This window comes from Oncorhynchus kisutch, linkage group LG27, assembly GCF_002021735.2.
Source record: "Oncorhynchus kisutch isolate 150728-3 linkage group LG27, Okis_V2, whole genome shotgun sequence".
Lineage (NCBI taxonomy): Eukaryota > Metazoa > Chordata > Actinopteri > Salmoniformes > Salmonidae > Oncorhynchus > Oncorhynchus kisutch.
Window position 1 is genome coordinate 22,846,418 of NC_034200.2, and position 17,936 is coordinate 22,864,353.

At 40.6% G+C, this 17,936-nt stretch overlaps 1 protein-coding gene across 8 annotated transcripts; it reads left to right on the forward strand.

The window, feature by feature from the left end:
• Positions 1 to 240: 240 nt before the first annotated feature.
• On the forward strand, positions 241 to 17,039 carry LOC109871931 (kinesin-like protein KIF2C). Of its 8 annotated transcripts, none has more exons than XM_020462962.2 (23): positions 271 to 406; positions 825 to 1,041; positions 1,854 to 1,948; positions 2,245 to 2,328; positions 2,449 to 2,497; positions 2,880 to 2,912; positions 5,184 to 5,312; positions 5,554 to 5,646; positions 5,846 to 5,958; positions 8,704 to 8,799; positions 8,895 to 8,949; positions 9,040 to 9,202; positions 9,382 to 9,472; positions 9,560 to 9,623; positions 9,854 to 9,945; positions 10,134 to 10,276; positions 10,654 to 10,858; positions 11,914 to 12,024; positions 13,511 to 13,578; positions 13,668 to 13,761; positions 14,702 to 14,785; positions 16,441 to 16,534; positions 16,666 to 17,039. In XM_020462962.2, exons 2-23 carry the CDS (start codon positions 981 to 983, stop codon positions 16,740 to 16,742), a joined length of 2,094 nt encoding a protein of 697 aa, XP_020318551.1. In that variant the 5' UTR covers positions 271 to 406; positions 825 to 980; the 3' UTR covers positions 16,743 to 17,039. The 8 variants fall into 8 exon arrangements, with proteins under 8 accessions (XP_031662778.1, XP_020318551.1, XP_020318552.1 ...); XM_020462963.2 differs by having other exon boundaries at positions 272 to 406; positions 5,858 to 5,958; XM_031806918.1 differs by lacking the exon at positions 2,880 to 2,912 and having other exon boundaries at positions 241 to 406; positions 5,858 to 5,958.
• Positions 17,040 to 17,936: the final 897 nt, after the last annotated feature.

The following is a 17,936-nucleotide window of genomic DNA, read 5'->3' on the forward strand; positions in this document are numbered from 1 at the left end:
TGCTGATGAATCATTACATGATCTTCCAAGACTGATTCAAATTAAATCAAATTTTATTTGTCACATGCGCCGAATACAACACTGGATCTTACCGTGAAATGTTTATGTACAAGCCCTTGAATATAACTTTCCTAAACGAGCACAATGCACCATTGTGAGATGTGGCGGATAACAACGTATACATTCATTGGTCATTTCAGAGGTTAAAAAAAGCTCGATGTTCCAAGGTGGTAGCTAGCTACTGCCACACTGTGGTTATGCATGTCATTGCATCATGCACCCGTATTTAAAATGGGAAATGCAAGCAAGATGTCAAAAACTACATTAGTTCAAGTGAATGGTTTCTATTAAAGGTACAAAAAAAGACTACCACATACTTATTCAAATGGATACGACACCTGCCAAGGTAACCTGCAATAATGAAATGTGTTTTTCTTCTATTTGTTTCTATGGCTAGAAGGGATACAGCTTTGGTCAAATTAAAGTCAAACGTTTTAGTTTTTTGCATTTTAGCTAACCTTAATCTAATCATCTCAACCTGCTATGTTATTTATCCTAACCTGACAGTGCTGCGTAAATTCTCCTGACCTGCTACGAAAATTCAAATCTGACATTAATTTGACAAAAGCTGGAGTCCTAGCCACGACGACGTTCACGTTACAACTGTGTTGCCAATCTTGCCGAGCCATCTTGTCACAAGAGGACCACAAAGGAAATACGTCCTAGACTTTGCGTGTTTTCCTATATGATTTTACTAATGTGCATATGACATGGGTGTCTTTTTAAAGTTTTATGTTTGTTTGTTTTTCAAATTGTCGAATTAGATAAACCATCCTAAAACTAAACATCCTTGCCCACGACCAATGAGCATCGCCTTTTTCCTACTTCTTCCGCTGACGTGAGCCGACTTTCAAATCTTTTGGCGGTTGACTGGCGTTTGATAACTTTTCTACATAATTCAACTGTTTACACGAATTAACATGGATTCAGCTATGGCAAACCTTCTTGTTGGGTTTCCAGTCAACATCCAAAGAAGCGACGGTAAGCTGTGTAGCTAACTTTTTTTAATTATAACGCTACCTTTTTATTTGACTAGGAAATGCATATTGAGACCTAACGTTGGCTAGGTTTCTTTTTCAAATGTGCCCTGCAATACAACACGTTACGTTAAGGTGGTTAGCTAGCGTTAGTAAGTTAGATTCGCCTCCCAAATGATTTCGCTTCTTAGTTAGCAAACATTAACGTAGGTTATGCATTTGGCTGTTATTTGTTATATTAGCTACAGTAGCTCACCTTCCTGTGTTTGTTGCGTAAGTCAGTTACTGTACAGGTGAATGAGTTGAACTCAGCTAACGTTAACGCGTTAGCCGAATTTACTCAACACAACGTTAATTGCGAATAGCTAACGTCGTTACCTGTGTGGTTGTTGATTTACAGTAACTAGCTAATAGTCTGTCATTGTTCTAGGTACCTACTGACTTTAAATAGTTAGCTCTTGTAGTTACAAAGAAACAAGATGGCTAAATACTTTAGTAAATTTTGCTAGGTACAGTATTTGACGTAACTAACGTTAGTTGGATAGGATAATGACGCCATCCGTTGATTGTTTGTTTTAATAGTATAACGTTAGTTAGCTAACGTTACCCTTTTGTATGGGTGACTACCGTTACAGTGGAGTAGCTAACGCTGGTCCAGGCAGGGCATTGTACTTTGATTAACTGACTAAACTCTACGGTGAAGGAAGTTTCTAATGAACTCCAACTTCTTCCCCCGTGTAGTTTAGTCGGCTAGGCATTGGTGTGAACTTGCTAACAGGTGGTGTAAAGTGACTGATGGCTGAATGTGTTTTATAGGGCGAGTGCATACTGCAAACATCAAAACGGTTGATTCCACAACATCTATTGTAAAGGTTGAATGGTTTGAGAAATCTGTATGCAGGGGAAAGGAGGTAAGTGGTTCAACAGTGCCTTGTCTATGTTACAGAGAACAATAAACTTAGTGCTTTTAATCTTGACTGATGCATTTTTGGGACCATATCAACAATGGACTAATGAACAAAATACTAACATGTTTCTTTGAGTGAAATATCCCCACTTATAGTAGTTTGAGTGACATGAAATACGTTTGGATTCATGTAAGAGCTCTGGAAGACAACAAATAGTTGGATCTAGCTATGCTATGTGCTGCAACCTTTTAAATAAACTGATATTTTGTTGACATACTGCTGCTATTCCTGTCATTTAGCTCGAAATGAATGAATTATGGTCCCTGAATGAAGCGCTTTTTGAGCACATGAAATCCGCTACTACACCTGCTCCCCCAGAGAAGGTAAGCATACTCTAGGGGTGGGCCTATGAGCTTGAGGTTCAAAGTGTATTACATTTGAAAGTTGATGTTCCTGACTTTAGGACCAATGTTGCTTACGTGTGTGATTTTTATCTTCTCCAGAAATATGAAAGCCGTCTCCGTTCATCCAGGATCCCTGCTCCTTCCAATCGTAAGTGGCTTGTCTTGAAGTTATTGTGTTAAGTTAGAACACTTTTCTTTTTGTGTGTGGAGGGGGGGTAGAAAATACTGTGGATTCAGCAAAAAATTAGTTTAGTTTATGAAAATCTGTTAATTTAGGAAATCTGTTCAAGTATTGCCATGAATAAAAAGACGTGAAAGGTATGAAATTATTGTTATTTTCAAATATATTTTTGGTTTTAGTTGCGGACAATTTGCAGTGAACTAATCACTGTAATTATGTTCCGGCACCCCACCATTTGCCCTGGCAAAAATCAGCCTGCGGCTGAATCTAGTTGCCTACCCCTGTCTTAAGTGTTTCTTTCAGTGGTGTGTGTGAAAGATGGTTAATTATGGATATTTCCTTTTATAAGGTTCTGCTCAAGTGGGTCCTCCTGAGGAGACAGGTTTGCATGCAATGCATGTTCCTCTCTAACCAAATCATATGCTAAATCGCTTTATATGAGATGGAATCCCATATAGGGCTGTTTTCCTCAGTTATACCTTGATTTGAAGATAAAATCACATATTGGCCTGTATCTTCAGGTGCATAATAACTCTTTAATCAATGGTGCACAATACATTTACACACTTTGTGTTTAGTGGAACTGCCCTTGTAGTGGGACAGTACATAAATAACTGAACTATTTGGTATGTGATGGCTACCAATCATGTACAGAGAAGACCTATACCATACTGTTTACAACTAGAATTCCATTTTGTGACAATAGGTTCCAAAATGTCTTTGTTCAATATTATATCAGCCTACTGTGGTTGAAACTATATAGACATACACTGAGTATACAAAACATAAAGAACAGCTCCATGAGACTTACCAGGTGAAAGCTATGATGCCTTATTGATGTCACCTGTTAAATCCACTTCAATCAGTGTAGATGAAGGGGAGGAGACCAGTTAAAGAAGGATTTCTAAGCTTTGATATAATTGAGACATGGATTGTGCATGTGTGCCATTCAGAGGGTGAATGGGCAAGACGAAAGATTTAAGTGCCTTTGAACTGGGTATGGTAATAGGTGCCAGGTGCCCCAGTTTGTGTCAAGAACTGCGACACTGCTGGGTTTTTCAAGAATGGTCCACCACCCGAAGGGTATCCAGCCAGCTTGACACAACTGTGGGAAGCATTGGAGTCAACATGGGACAGCATCCCTGCGGAATGCTTTCAACACCTTGTAGAGTCCATTCCCCAATGAATTGAGGCTGTTCTGAGGGCAACAGGTGGGGGTGCAACTTAATATTAGGAAGGTGTTCCTGATGTTTGGTATACTCAGTGTATTTGTACTGTAAAGTGACCCTAAGCAGTTTTGTTAAGGGTACTAGCACTCTTTCTAGTTCAATGCATTCCACAGAGGGCCGAGTCTGCCGGTTTTTACCTTTCAATTAAGACCTCGACAACCAGGTGAGGTTGTTTTAGGATCCCCATTGTAAGAGTAGCTGCTGCTTTCGCAACATGTGTCCACATGAAATATGACTTAATAAGAACATTATTAGACAATAACAGCTCAAGTACAGAACTACATACATGTAAAAATGGCACACATTGTCTACATATCCATATCTACACACTATCTAGGGGAGAGGCATTGTGCCATGAGGTATTTTGTCATTTAATTTATAAACCAGGTTTGCTGTTCATTTGAGCAATATGAGATGGGAGTTCCCCGCAATAATGTCTCTATATAATACTGTACGCTTTCTTGAATTTGTTCTGGATTTGGGGACTGAAAATACCCCTGGTGGTAGGTCTGGTGGGGTAACTGTGTGTGCCAGAGCTGTGTATAAGTTCCCTGTAAACAATTTTGAATTTTCCACATGTTTCTTATATAAAGAAGTGATGCAGTCACACTCCTCAACTCTTAGCCAAGAGAAACTGGCCTGCATAGTATTTATATTAGCCTTCTGATTACAATGAAGAGCAAGACGTGCCACTCTGTTCTGGGCTAGCTGCAGCTTAACTAGGTATTTTCTTTTCACCACATGACTGGACAATAATCAAGTTAAGACAACTAGAGCCTGCAGGACTTGCTTTTTGAATTGTGGTGTCAAAGTTGAGACCTCTCCACATCTTTACAACCATTGAATGTATATATTTTGACCATGACAGTTTAAAATGTAACAAGGTAACGCAAAGTAATTGACATGGCATTCCTGATTCGCCCAGCTAAAATTTAACACATTGAGAATTAGTAGTGGAAAAGAATCTGGCCAGCTGTTTACTAGGCCTACATTGAAATCATGATATTTATATGGTTTATTGTCTAGTGCAGTGGTGGGAAAAGTACTCAATCGTCAGTAAAGATACTTTTTTTCCTTCCATTTTTGCCTAAAATTACATACCCAAATCCTAAGACAATTTTTCTGTTCTGCTATGCAGTCAAAATGTAACAAGTACCTTTGGGTGTCTGGGATATTGTACGGAGTAAAATGTACATTTTCTTTTGCAATGTTGTGAAGTAAAAGTTGTCAAAAAATATAAATGGTAAAGTACAGATGCCCCAAAAACTACTTTAGTACTTTCAAGTATTTTTACTTAAGTACTTTACACAACTGGCCTAGTGTTGGGATCAGAAGGATGATGAATGAGTTATTAGTCATACAAAAGACTACTCAATACAACTGTAGTGGTTAAGGTGTTAGGCTAACTATACTCTTCTACTCAGTTCCACTTCCTAGAAAGTCCATACGGCAGACATGCTTGTTCCGGGCCCCTGCTCCAGTCTCTGAGCCTGCTAAGACTAAACAAGACTTCCTGTCTTCAGAGTATCCACCCTCTGTCCTCAAAGCTTCTGGTGGGGGTTGCTTCTCATTTTGTGCTTTCTGATTTCTTGCCTATCCCTTATATGCTGCCCCCAGATCTGTTTGTGCTCTTGCCAACTCCATTGTTGAGTGACAGGGAGTTGGCATGACACAAACCAACTGGCGCTCAGGCTATATTTCTTACTTTCATTCAAATAATGAATTCTATTACCCTCAATTTCCCCCCCCCCCCCCCCTCTGTCTTCTTGATATTCAACATACTTCATTTTCCAGGTGTGCCCAACCGAGTGGGGAAGAGGAACGATCAGAGACAGACTGTTGTCCTGCCGCCAGTCAACGAGACCAAGAGTGTCTTAGTCACCTCAAGTGAGCTTTAGGAACTTTGAGTCACATCACTGTTTATCACTCTGGACATGTATTCATAAATAGTCTTAGAGGAGTGCTGATCTATGATTAGTTTTACCTTAGAGATCACAATTAAAAATACATTAAATGGACTGGGGGGCATGATTCTAGACTCTGATGCCCTGCTATCTTCGTGAGCATCATTCATCACATTTGATAGCTTCTCTTTCAGACAAACGGAGATCTGTGGTACCCACAGACATGAGCAAACCAGTGAACAAAAGATTGTCCCGTGCAGTCAAGAGTTCTGACATGGTGCCCAAGAAGGGAAAGGTATGAGACATTGTATAATGTTTACATGGTACTATTGTCCTGTGGAAATTAGCTTTTGTGAAGATGCAGACCAGTAGGTCTATAGCTAACTTGCCGTCAATTCCCCCAATTAAGTTCTATTGGAGATGCACCGACATAATTTTTTTTTACTGATATCTGAAACTTTTCTTGACAAAAAAACAAGATACAGATTTTTTTTTAATATCTATTTTTTTAATACCAAAAATGAGTGGCTTTTTAAGCATTCTAGTACGTTAGAGTTAAAACACACGCACATGGACACGGAGGTCTAAGGCACTGCAAGAGGCGTCACTACAGTCCCTGGTTCGAATCCAGGCTGTATCACACCCGGCCATGATTGGCCCAGTGTCCTCCGTAAATAAGAATTTGTTATTAACTGACTTGCCTAGTTAAATAAAGGTTACACACACACACCACACTGACCAAAAAGTTATTTTGTTGGCATTTACATATGTCCCCATTACCAGTAAAACCTATTTTTCACTTACTTGCTGTGCTGTTTCATTGTTCAGTTGTTTCATTCTCAACCAACAATGTCTTGTCCAGAATATGACTGCACATCACATATTAATTTAAGATTTTCATACTTTTTTTACGTAGTTATTACACATTGATTACACGATCACTTGTGTTTCATGTCACATCATTCATCGACACGTATGCTATGATGCTGGTAAAGTTGTCAGTGCTAGTCAAAAAAAGAAAAGCTAGCTAGCTCATGGATGCAAACAATGTTCTTCCTCAAACATAGCAAAACGACCAACTGTTTCAGTAGCGATAGCTAGCTAACTATTTAGTTAGGTATCATCTAAAATAACCCTAATTTATAAGATTTCTTATTTGATTAATGGTGGTCAGACCCCATCTATGTGAAGCTACCCACAATAAGAATTAACCACAATGTGGACATTGAGTTTAGCCTTCTAAATAAAAGTATGTCAGACAGTGATGCAAAATTAATACAAGTATAATTATGCCATAATTGAATAAAACATGCTAAACAGGTTGGAATGTTGTATAAAATCAACAAAAGATCCATTGTTAATTTGACAAATCTGAAATCACGCTGGATGTATTATACTTTGGAATTGTATTGGGGACATACTTGTTTCACTGTACAGCCTTATCTATGGATTGTGGATCAATGACATTTAAAATATATATATTTAACGAGGCGAGTCAGTTAAGCACTAATTCTTATTTACGGTGACGGCCTAGGAACAGTGGGTTAACTACCTTGTTCAGGGGCAGCACGACAGTTCTTTACCTTGTCAGCTCGTGGATTCGATTTTGCAACCATTCGGTTACTCATTACCATTCGGCAGGCTTTCTTTGTACAGCTTTGACAGTGCTACTGATAGTAGTGGTGGTGCTTGGCTTGCTCGTGCAAATTCAGAACACACAACATTCAATAATAGAACTGTGTTATTTGACGTGTATATTTTTGACACACAAAGACCCAAACGGCATTCCATATGGCGTGAAACTAATAGCAGTGACGCTATTACTGTGCAACTCTGGTAGGACAACATCTGGAATAATAGCACACTTGGTAGTCAAATCAATTTTTATTTGTCACATACACATGGTTAGCAGATGTTAATGCGAGTGTAGCGAAATGCTTGTGCTTCTAGTTCCGACAGTGCAGTAATATCTAACAGACCCCAACAACTACCTAATACACACAAATCTAAAGGGGTGAATGAAAATATGTGTATGGATGGCCGAGCTGCATTAGCAAGTGCAATAGATGGTATAAAATACAGTATATACATGTGATATGAGTAATTTTAAGATATGTAAACATGATTGAAGTGGAATTGTATAAAGTGACTAGTGATCCATTTATTAAAGTGGCCAGTGATTGAGTCTCAATATAGGTGGCAGCCTCTCTGACTTAGTGATTGCTGTTTAGCAGTCTGATGGCCTTGAGATAGAAGCTGTTCTTCAGTCTCTCGGTTCCAGCTTTGATGCACCTGTACTGACCTCACCTTCTGGATGGTAGCGGTGTGAACAGGCAGTGGCTCGGGTAGTTGTTGTCCTGGATCTTTTTTGCCTTCCTGTGACATCGGGTGCTGTAGGTGTCATGGAAGAGGTGCTGTTGCGCGTTCTTCACCACACTGTCTGTGGGTGGACCATTTCAGTTTGTCTGTGATGTGTATGCCGAGGAACTTAACTTTCCACCTTCTCCCCTGCTGTTCTTTCGATGTGGATAGGGGGGTGCTCGCTCTGCTGTTTCCTGAAGTCCATAATCCTCTCCTTTTAGTTTTAATGTTGAGCGAGAGGTTGTTTTCCTGACACCACACTCACCACCTCCCTCCTCCTAGTGTGTACCGGTGCTGGACCAGTCGCGAAAGCCAATATCACTCACAACGGAGCACGGTTGATTGTCAAGGGCAATGAATTCCATTATTTTGGTTAATGGATTTCGCCTTTGAGTTGTCCCGCTTAAATGTTCTTACTCTTTCAAATGACTGTTCGACTTGTTGACTGCTCGATGCACACATCAAACATTGTGGGCTAGGTTAGCAAAGCTGTGTTACGCAAAATTTTACGTGGCGACATTACGTCATATGCCTACATTAAATAGGTATGCACGTCAGCTTTGACATCGGTTTTCCACATCGGTGTTAAACTAGTGAAAGCATTTACTAAAATATTTTGAAATACTACAGACCCACCAGTTTATCACTTCTCTTATACATGTAGTTCTGCTTCCTGTAGTTTGGTGACACAAACCGACCGAACAAGCAGTTTTACCAGATGATTGAAGACTTCAGAGAGACCTTGGAAGTATTTCCTTTAAGTCCATCGGATACGGTAAGATTAAGAACAAGTGTTGAAATGTGGAAGGTAATTTATAATTATTGCTTATATTAGAGAATGTATATTAAATAATAATTTTTGGTCAACAGGTTGAAGCTCATAGAATTTGTGTGTGTGTTCGCAAGCGTCCTCTCAACAATAAAGGTATGCTTAATGAACGTTTTAACTCACTCCTTGTATCATCACCCTGCATCTTTGGTCCATTCTAATGTTGAGTGTTTGTGATATTCTTAGAGGTGACCAAGAAAGAAATTGATGTGGTGACTATCCCTGGAAATGGAACGCTGCTTGTTCATGAACCCAAGCAGAAAGTGGACCTGACCAAATACCTGGACAACCAGGTCTTCCATTTTGACTACTCCTTTGATGAGTCATCCACCAATGACTTAGTGTACAGGTATTCACTTTTGTTTTCTAAACAATATTATCTTCAGTTTATTTTACAATTATTTGCCGATTTCAAAACGTTCTGTTCAAATTCCGTTTGCGTGCATGTTCTCTATATGAAGTTTGTTGGGTGTATCAACATTACTTGTTTTTGCAAGACAACCACATACTTGTATTTCTTAATGATAGGTTTACCGCCAAGCCTCTTGTCCAGACCATCTTTGACGGAGGAATGGCAACTTGTTTTGCTTACGGCCAAACTGGAAGTGGTAAAACTCACGTAAGTCTTTCCCTTTACATGTCAGGTTGACACTATATAGCAGTTTTCTCTCATGTAAAATGTGTACCCATCTTTTACCCTATTCAGACAATGGGAGGAGACTTTTCAGGGAAGAGCCAGAACAGTTCCAAAGGGATCTATGCCTTGGCAGGTAAATTATTGACTATTTTCTATCAGAATCAACATTACAATATTGGCTTAGTTATCCTTTTTGATTGTTTTCTGGAAATATTTTGATAGATATTTGAGGTCCCTACTAAAGAATAGATCTTTCCACCTCACATTTTAGAATTTATGTATGTAAATGTTATACATGACCTTTACTTAGGCCATACTTCCATGATGTCTTGTAACTCCTTGTTCCTCTTACTTGTTGCTTAGCTCAGGATGTGTTCACCCTTCTGAAGCAGAGGAGATATTCCAGTCAGGACCTGTGCCCCTATGTGACCTTTTTTGAGATCTACAATGGCAAGGTGAGAAGGAAGCGCTCGTAGTGCTCCTCAAGCAGCTTGGGGATTTGATTTTGTTCTTGGTGGAGAATCCATCATGATTAGAACAAAAATTTTAGGTATGACTAAGGCTGTGTATCCCAAATGGCAACCTATATAGTGAACTACTTTTGACCAGAGCACTACTAACACACTTGGCTTCGCATATGCAGGTGTTTGATCTGCTGAACAAGAAGGCCACGCTGCGAGTGCTAGAGGATGAGAAACAACAGGTCCAGGTGGTCGGCTTGCAGGAGATGTACGTGTCGTGTGCGGAAGACGTCATCAAGATGATTGAGATGGGCAGTGCATGCAGGTACATATGTTTTGACTCCACCCGGAGTGTGTTCAGTGAGGTGAAACATTCAAAATGTTAGATATACATGGAATGAATAGAGCTGACAGGATTCCCTATTCTTCTTGACGCACAATCATATCTTGTCAACACTGCACATTTCCACCTGAATGTTCTGGAACATTGCGCCCTCCTGAACAGACCCCTGGTTTTCCCTCACCCTGTCTAGCATGCGTGTTGTCTTCTGTTCCTGTTTTGTAGTTTGACAAATATGAATATCTCATCTAACTTTAGCATACTAAAGCCCTATAGAGTCCTTCAGGATGCAACTTATTTTAAAATGTAAGCAACTAAAGTAGTGATTTATTTGTGACTATGATTTGCTGCATCTTTCGCAGGACGTCCGGCCAGACGTCCGCCAACGCCAACTCGTCTCGCTCCCACGCCATCCTGCAGGTGATCCTGCGGAGGAGGAACCAGCTGCACGGGAAGTTCTCCCTGGTGGACCTGGCGGGGAACGAGAGGGGCACAGATGTCAGCAGCAACGACAGACAGACCCTGGCAGAGACGGCCGAGATCAACCGCAGCCTGCTGGCTCTCAAGGTGAATACAACTACTCTCTACTATTACAACTACTAGCCCACTGTCCTTCTATTTTTCACTCTTTAGAAATCCTTTTACCTGGGATGTATTCATTCGTGTACACACCGTAGCAAAATGTTTGCAACAGAAAATGGGAGCGGGTGTTTCTAATTGGACATGTTCAGTTAGTCCCTCTGTTGCAGTCTGTTTTCTTCTGTTTTGTGCCTAGTGAATAGGATCATATAGCAGGTATGAACCACCTGTATATACAGCAAAAGCCCTCATAAATGTGTAGGCAATGTCAAGATTATTAATGTAACTATCTTGTGACGTCAATAACTTTAAACATTTTTTTTTTTGTATGATTTGAGAATATACACTGAGCAGCTTATTCTGCAAGAGGTTTCTTTCTAAATGTAACTAAGTTTAGAGCTGTGAGCTGCAGCTCCTCACTCATTCTAAGCCAGGGCTTTCCAAACTTTTTGGGCCCGCAACCCCATTTTTATTTATCTCAATCAATGAATGTATAATAATAAAAAAAGTCATCCACGTTTACTTTTTAGCTGGGGCTATTATTCTATTACAAATCAGTCTGACAGTACTTTTGACAGTACTTCAATCTGAAGGAGGTATGGTTTGAAGTGACTGAAATGCATCAGAAAGGTATTGGGATTGTCAGGCAATAATGTGTAGATTTTTTAAATATATATATATTTTTATCTTGTCTGATTTAGTGCCTGGTCTTGTCCACTCTGTTCTAATGAATCCTTTGGGTTGTGGGCATTGTGGAAGGAAAAAGCGGACTCCTACGTGTTCCTGAGTCGTGTCTTTCAGTGGTGGGGGTCATAATACTTTGTAGTTTAAGCGGTTCAAAGGATAGAGCCACATTTTGTAGGCTGCAAATCACTTTGTTTATTACAACCGCATCTAGTGGCTACCAGAGGTTACTGATGTAACCCTGGTTCTATGGACAAAGCTTTATTTTATTTTTTTAATTTCAGTTTCTCTTGTGGGGGGTTGAGACTCCTAGTTTGCAAAATGCTGGTTTAAACCCTACTTTCTCCCTCTCCCTGTAGGAATGTATTCGCTCCTTGGGGATGGACAGCCAACACATACCCTTCAGGATGAGCAAGCTGACACAGGTGCTCCGAGACTCCTTCATCGGAGAGAACTCCAGGACATGCATGGTAAAGGCTTGGTGACTCCTCTTTGTGCCTCTACAGCTAAAGCCCAATCTTAAAAATAGCTTATTAACTACTGATGTAGCTATGGTTATGGGGGGCAGGAGGAGAACGGGGAGCAGGTAGCTGACTAGTGGTGTCTAGTGGTGTCTATTCACAGCCGTCTCACCCATGGTGTTGCAGGTGTCCCAAGGGTGCGTTCGGTTGAGCATACCACCCTCTGTATCACCTTGCAGTCCGTACCAGTGTGATGCAGCCCGACAGTATGCTCTCGATGGTGTTCCTGTAGAACACTGCGAGGGCCCATGGAGACAGGCCCCTTTTTTTCAGCATCCTGAGATTGTAGAGTCTTGCCTTCACCACGGTGTCTGTGGTTTGACCATTTCAGCTTCTCAGATGTCAAGTCTCCATGGTGGCTCCATTGATGAGGAAGGGGGTGTGCCTAGCCTTGTTTCTCTTGTCCACAATCGACTCCTGTTTATTTTTCTGATGTTGAGATATTGTTTACCTGGCACCACGCTATCAGAGTACTCACATCCTCCCTGTAGGCAGTCTTGTCGCTGTTGGTAATCAGGCCTACTACTGTCGTGTCGTCAGAACTTGATGGAGTTGGAACTGTGTGGGCACTCAGTCGTGAGGGGACTGAGGTCGCACCTTGTGGCACCCCCGTGTTAAGGATCAGTGTCGAAGAGAGAATGTTGACCACCTTCACCACCTGGGAGTGGTACGTCAGGAAGTCCAGGACCCAGTTGCATAGGTAGGAGTTCTGTCTCAGGGCCGTGAGCTTTGTGGTAAACTTAAGAGGCCACTATGGTATTGAATGCCGAGCTGTAGTCAATGAACAGAATCCTCACATAGGCATTCCTTTTGTCCAGGTGGGTTAGGGCAGTGTGCAGTGCAATGGCATTTGCATTGTCAGTGAATCTGTCGGGTGGTTGGTGAATTGGGGAGGGAAGAGGTGACGTGGTCTTTTTATCTAGTCTCTTGAAGCACCTCATGATGGAAGTGAGTGCTACGCGTTGCTAGTCATTCAGTTACTTTCCCTTTCTTGGGCACGGGGATGATAGTGGACGTCTTGAAGCAGGTGGGGATAGCGGCCTGAGTTGGAGAGATTGAAAAGGCCCGAAAACACAACAGCCAGCTAGTCTGAAAATGCTCTGAGGGTGTGGATAGGGATGTTGGCAGCCTTGCGAGGGTTAACACGTTTGAATGACTTACACCTCCTCTGTGGAGACCGTAAATATGTAGCCCTTGTTGTCCTTAGGCACTCTCCTTCTCGTCTTAGTCATCATTATGCTGAAAGTGTGGGGAAACGGGTGTTTTGCTCGTCCGGTAGGGTGGCGTTGGTGTCCGTGACGTAGCTGGCTTTCTTTTTGTAATCTGTGATCGTTAGGAGCCCCTGCCACATACCACTCGTGTCCGACCCGCTGAATTGCTCCTCCACTTTGTTCCTGTAACTTAATATCGGCTATAATGTTTTCTTATGTTCCAGATTGCTATGGTGTCTCCTGGAATGGCCTCATGCGATTACACTCTAAACACACTACGCTATGCAGACAGGTACACTCAAACCCATGAATGGATAGTAAGTATCTTGTTATTGATTTTCAGTGGTAATTGTTTCTTATGTATTTTGTTCCTTGTCATAGAGCAAAGGAACTGAATGGGACATCCAGGGTGAATGATGCTGATCTTCCCAAGAAGATTGATGAGATGGAAGTGGAGAACAGCTCATCAGAGGAGGTAAGATCAAAATCCCTTGGCTTTGATAAAGTAGTATTTTTTTTGGTCCACCAGCCACTGGCAGGTAGATTAAAACATCGACTCACCACTCAATAAAATGCAACTAAAATTACACCTACAAAACACAAACTGATGCGGATGCTTTGTAATGTTTCTAAAACAAATGTATTACTACTAAGAACTAACGTTGTATATTGTTTTCATTTTAATATTTTTTTGTGAAAAATATCAAAGATGAGAACTGTTCACCTGCTCTTATAAGGTTGGGAGGTTACCATGCTTAGTCATGTTTGTGCCTGTGAGATTGTCTGATTAGGAGCAGCGTTGTCTTCTCTTCCCTAGCAGTTGAAACTCGCATTGAAAAACAACCTCGCTTGTGAACAAAACAATTTAAATAGCCAGGAAACACAATACAAAGTCTCAGTTCAGTAGACTTTCATTTCAAGTAAGTTTTCAGCTTTTATGCCTCTGCGCACCTCTTAACATGCTCACGGCCCCCAGGCAGTGTTGCAGTGCGAGGTGGGATAGGCTATAGGATTTGTACTTTGACTTTGTGTGATTTTATTTGATCAGCTATGACACAAACGGCAGATATACTTTGAATACAGCTACTGCAGCATTTATTTGACTATAATTGTAATCCTACTTAACTGTTTTTATTCACAAAAGCGAGTGAAGTGCTCACACAGTAGAGCCCTGAACACCTTACCCACCAATGCCAAATTTTACCTGCACTTTGCAGTGGAGTTTGTTAATTTTAGACCCTGACTAGGAAGTGGGGTGCAATTTCAGATGCATCCCGTTTAGTTGCTTGTCACAAAAAAAAAAAAATTTTTAAGAGATTATACTAGATACTTCCTTTTCTTCAGTCTGACATAGTATCAAGTGGACATTAGACAGTGATGTGTTCAAGAATATTAACTCCCAGTCATGTTTGCAGGACTCCATTGTGCCCATGACCGACATGTATGAGGCCATCTCCCAGGTGTCTGAGCTGGAGGAGTTAGTGCATGAGGAGTTGACGGTATACCTATCTTTTTTCTCACCTCGTCTTTAAAGGGAAATTACACAATTGTTCTACTTCATATTCATCATCTCCAGCACCACGCCAACATCAAAGTATGTGAAATTGCATTTCTATGTTTTGTAGTAAAAAAATATACGTTTTTCCAATGTCATCACTGGTGTGCATCATGTGATTTTAACCAATTGAGAGTAGGTATTGTTGGGTGTCTGAGCTGTGTGCTAGTAGTTTAAACGGACAGCTCAGCACATTCAGCTTGTCAACACCTCTTACAAAAACAAGTAATGATGAAGTCAATCTCTCTTCCACTTTGAGCCATGAGAGATTGACATGCATGTCATTAATGTTAGCTCTCTGTGTAATTTTAAGGGCCAGCTATGCTACCAAGTTCTGAGCCAACTGCAATTTTCCCAAGTCCCTCTTTGTGGCACCTGGCACCACACGACTGAACAGTAGTCCAGGTGCTACAAAACTAGGGCATGTAGGACCTGCCTTTTTGATAGTGTCGTTAAGGCAGAGCAGCGCTTTTATTATGGACAGACTTCTTCCCCATCTTAATTACTGTTGTATCAATATGTTTTGATTAGGACAGTTTACAATCCAGGGTTACTCCAAGCAGTGTAGTCAACTCAACTTGCTCAATTTCCACATGATTTTTAGTTTTGGAAATATTTAGGACTAACTTATTCCTTGCTACCCATTCTGAAACTAACTGCAGTCATTTCAGTTGCTGTAGTAGCTGACGCGTTTAGTGTTGAGTCATTCGCATGCATAGATACACTGGCTTTACTCGTTAGTTAAGATTGAAACATTAAGGGGCCTAAACAGCTACCCTGGAGATTTCCTGATTTATGTTTGAGGCTTCCCTTAAAGAACACCCTCTGTGTTCTGTTAGACAAGTAACTCTTTATCCACATTATAGCAGGGGATGTAAAGCCATAACACATACGTTTTTCCAGCAGCAGACTATGATCAGTAATGTCAAAAGCTGCACTGAAGCCAATCAGTCATTTGTAAGTACTGTGCTTGTTGAAAGTCCTTCCCTATATGCGTGCTGAAAGTCTGTCAATTGGTTACTGTGAAATAGCATTGTATCTGGTCAAAGGGCTAGTAACCGGCTGATTGTCATCTATTTGAGCCAGTAAAGGGGGCTTTTACTATTCTTGGGTAGGGGAATGACTTTTGCTTCCCTCCAGGCCTGAGGGCAAACACTTTGTAGTAGGCTTAAATTGAAGATGTGGCAATATCATCCTCTATCATCAGTAATTTTTCATCCAGTGAGTTTTGTGACCAATGAGCCATTTGATTCAATGAATGATGGAACGGAGTTTGCCTTTAAAAAAATATATAATAAGTCATTCTAAGGTGCTCCAAAGCTTTTTACTATCATTCTTCTACCTAATTTATTTTCGCTTCATAGTATAGTTTTTAATTTAGTTACATGATTTCTTAATTTGCAGTACATTTGCCAATCAGTTGGGCTGTCAGTTATTTGCCATACCTTTTGCCTCATCCCTCAACTATACAGTTTATTTTTTATTTTTTAATTCCTCATCAATCGATTTAACAGATATTTTAGTCCTTTTCTTAATGTCAAATGACTTTATTGCATGAGTAAGTTCCATATGTCTTTTGTTTTCTTATGTGTTGTCCAGAGGGCCAGTGATTTTCTCAAGCCAATGGAGATGCCATCATATGACATTGAGGCTGGGGTGACAGATATTGTGGACTACGCAAGAAAATTACTGGGTATGTGAATGTGTTGAGTAACCAGTTACTTTTCTAGTTCCATTTGCCTAACCTGATATCTAAAGCCAATGTTGACCCCAAGTGTGCCCTCTAGATGTTCTAACTTTGTGGCCTTGGCTTACTCTTGACAGACACAGTCCTGGCATTGCAATATGCCATTGATGGAGAGCGACTGGCAAGGATGACACCCAAATCAGGCTATTGCTGAGAGGGACAGCCACTCGACTTGTTCACTTGGAAATATGGTGCTATTAAAAGTACTGTTGGGTTGTGAATGTTTTATCATGCAGTTACTATTGTGCAAGGGTTCAATTGGACATAAATTAATTTCTGCTAACTTTAATTAATAGCAAAATAAATAAAACATTACCTCTAACATTAAACCCACTACATACCATAGATGTCCATGAAAGAATGTTAACAATTCATGTTTTCAATGTATTTGTATACAAAAATGGAAATTTGTCCAGTTTTAAAATGATTTGATTAAAGTTTTTTAAATTAATTCTATTGATATGTCATCCTTAAGGTAATGTTATTTTGTTGCATTTACCAACCAAACATTTGCCTGATGCTTGTGTTCCAATGTTTATTTTGTTTAAGTAGTTTAAATGTGTTTGTACACATGCTCTACCCCAGAGCTGCATTCTAGCCCCATGACATCAACAGAGGCAGCTGGAGGATGACCCATGCACCTCTGCCTAGCACTCAGTGCGGGGGCTTTTTGCCCCTTTCTCCTTCTTGACCCCAAACCTCCACTATACACAAGTCCATCTTGTGTATACACACACCCTGCAAGCAAAAGTTGATACATAACAAATCAAAGCCCTAATAAACAGCTCACACTGAACAATTTTCCCGAAAGGATAAAAATAAACAAATTCTAGCTCTAACTGGGTGGCCCTACTGCATGGTGTGAGGCCTTGTAGTCAGCACAACTGTTTCCTATGAGCACAACCCCAGCCCCCATCTCACTGGGTGGTATTCTCCTCCCTTCTCCCAAACCAACCCTCCCCCAACCAGCAGTCTGTCTGCTCATTTTCACAGGCAAGCGCAATGCGAAACACTTTCCTATGGCCTTGTATACCACAAACGTAAACTTTTCTTTGAACTCGGCATCTCAATAATGGTTAACAAGAGCACATCGGTTTTTGGTTATTCTTTCCTTATTCGTGATGACATGCTCTGCTTCTTGAGTTGTTTTTTTTGTTGATAGAAAATAATTTGTTACCCAGACCGCACGTAACCACGGCTCATGGCCATATCTATTATCAGCCTCATTCTTGATGTCCATCTCTAGTGTTGTGTTGCAACACTACACTAGTTTCAGAATTTAATTTCCCATTTTTTTTTTCTCCCTTTTCATCTGCTTGCCTCGGTTGTTTGGGAGCACCCTTTTTTA

Bases quoted from the DNA above. Each gene is read 5' to 3' on its own strand.
- LOC109871931 (XM_020462962.2), top strand. From the start codon at position 981: ATGGATTCAGCTATGGCAAACCTTCTTGTTGGGTTTCCAGTCAACATC. The intron at 5,647-5,845 runs GTGAGCTTTAGG...CACATTTGATAG, and splicing joins GAGTGTCTTAGTCACCTCAA to CTTCTCTTTCAGACAAACGG. The intron at 5,959-8,703 runs GTATGAGACATT...TGCTTCCTGTAG, and splicing joins TGGTGCCCAAGAAGGGAAAG to TTTGGTGACACAAACCGACC.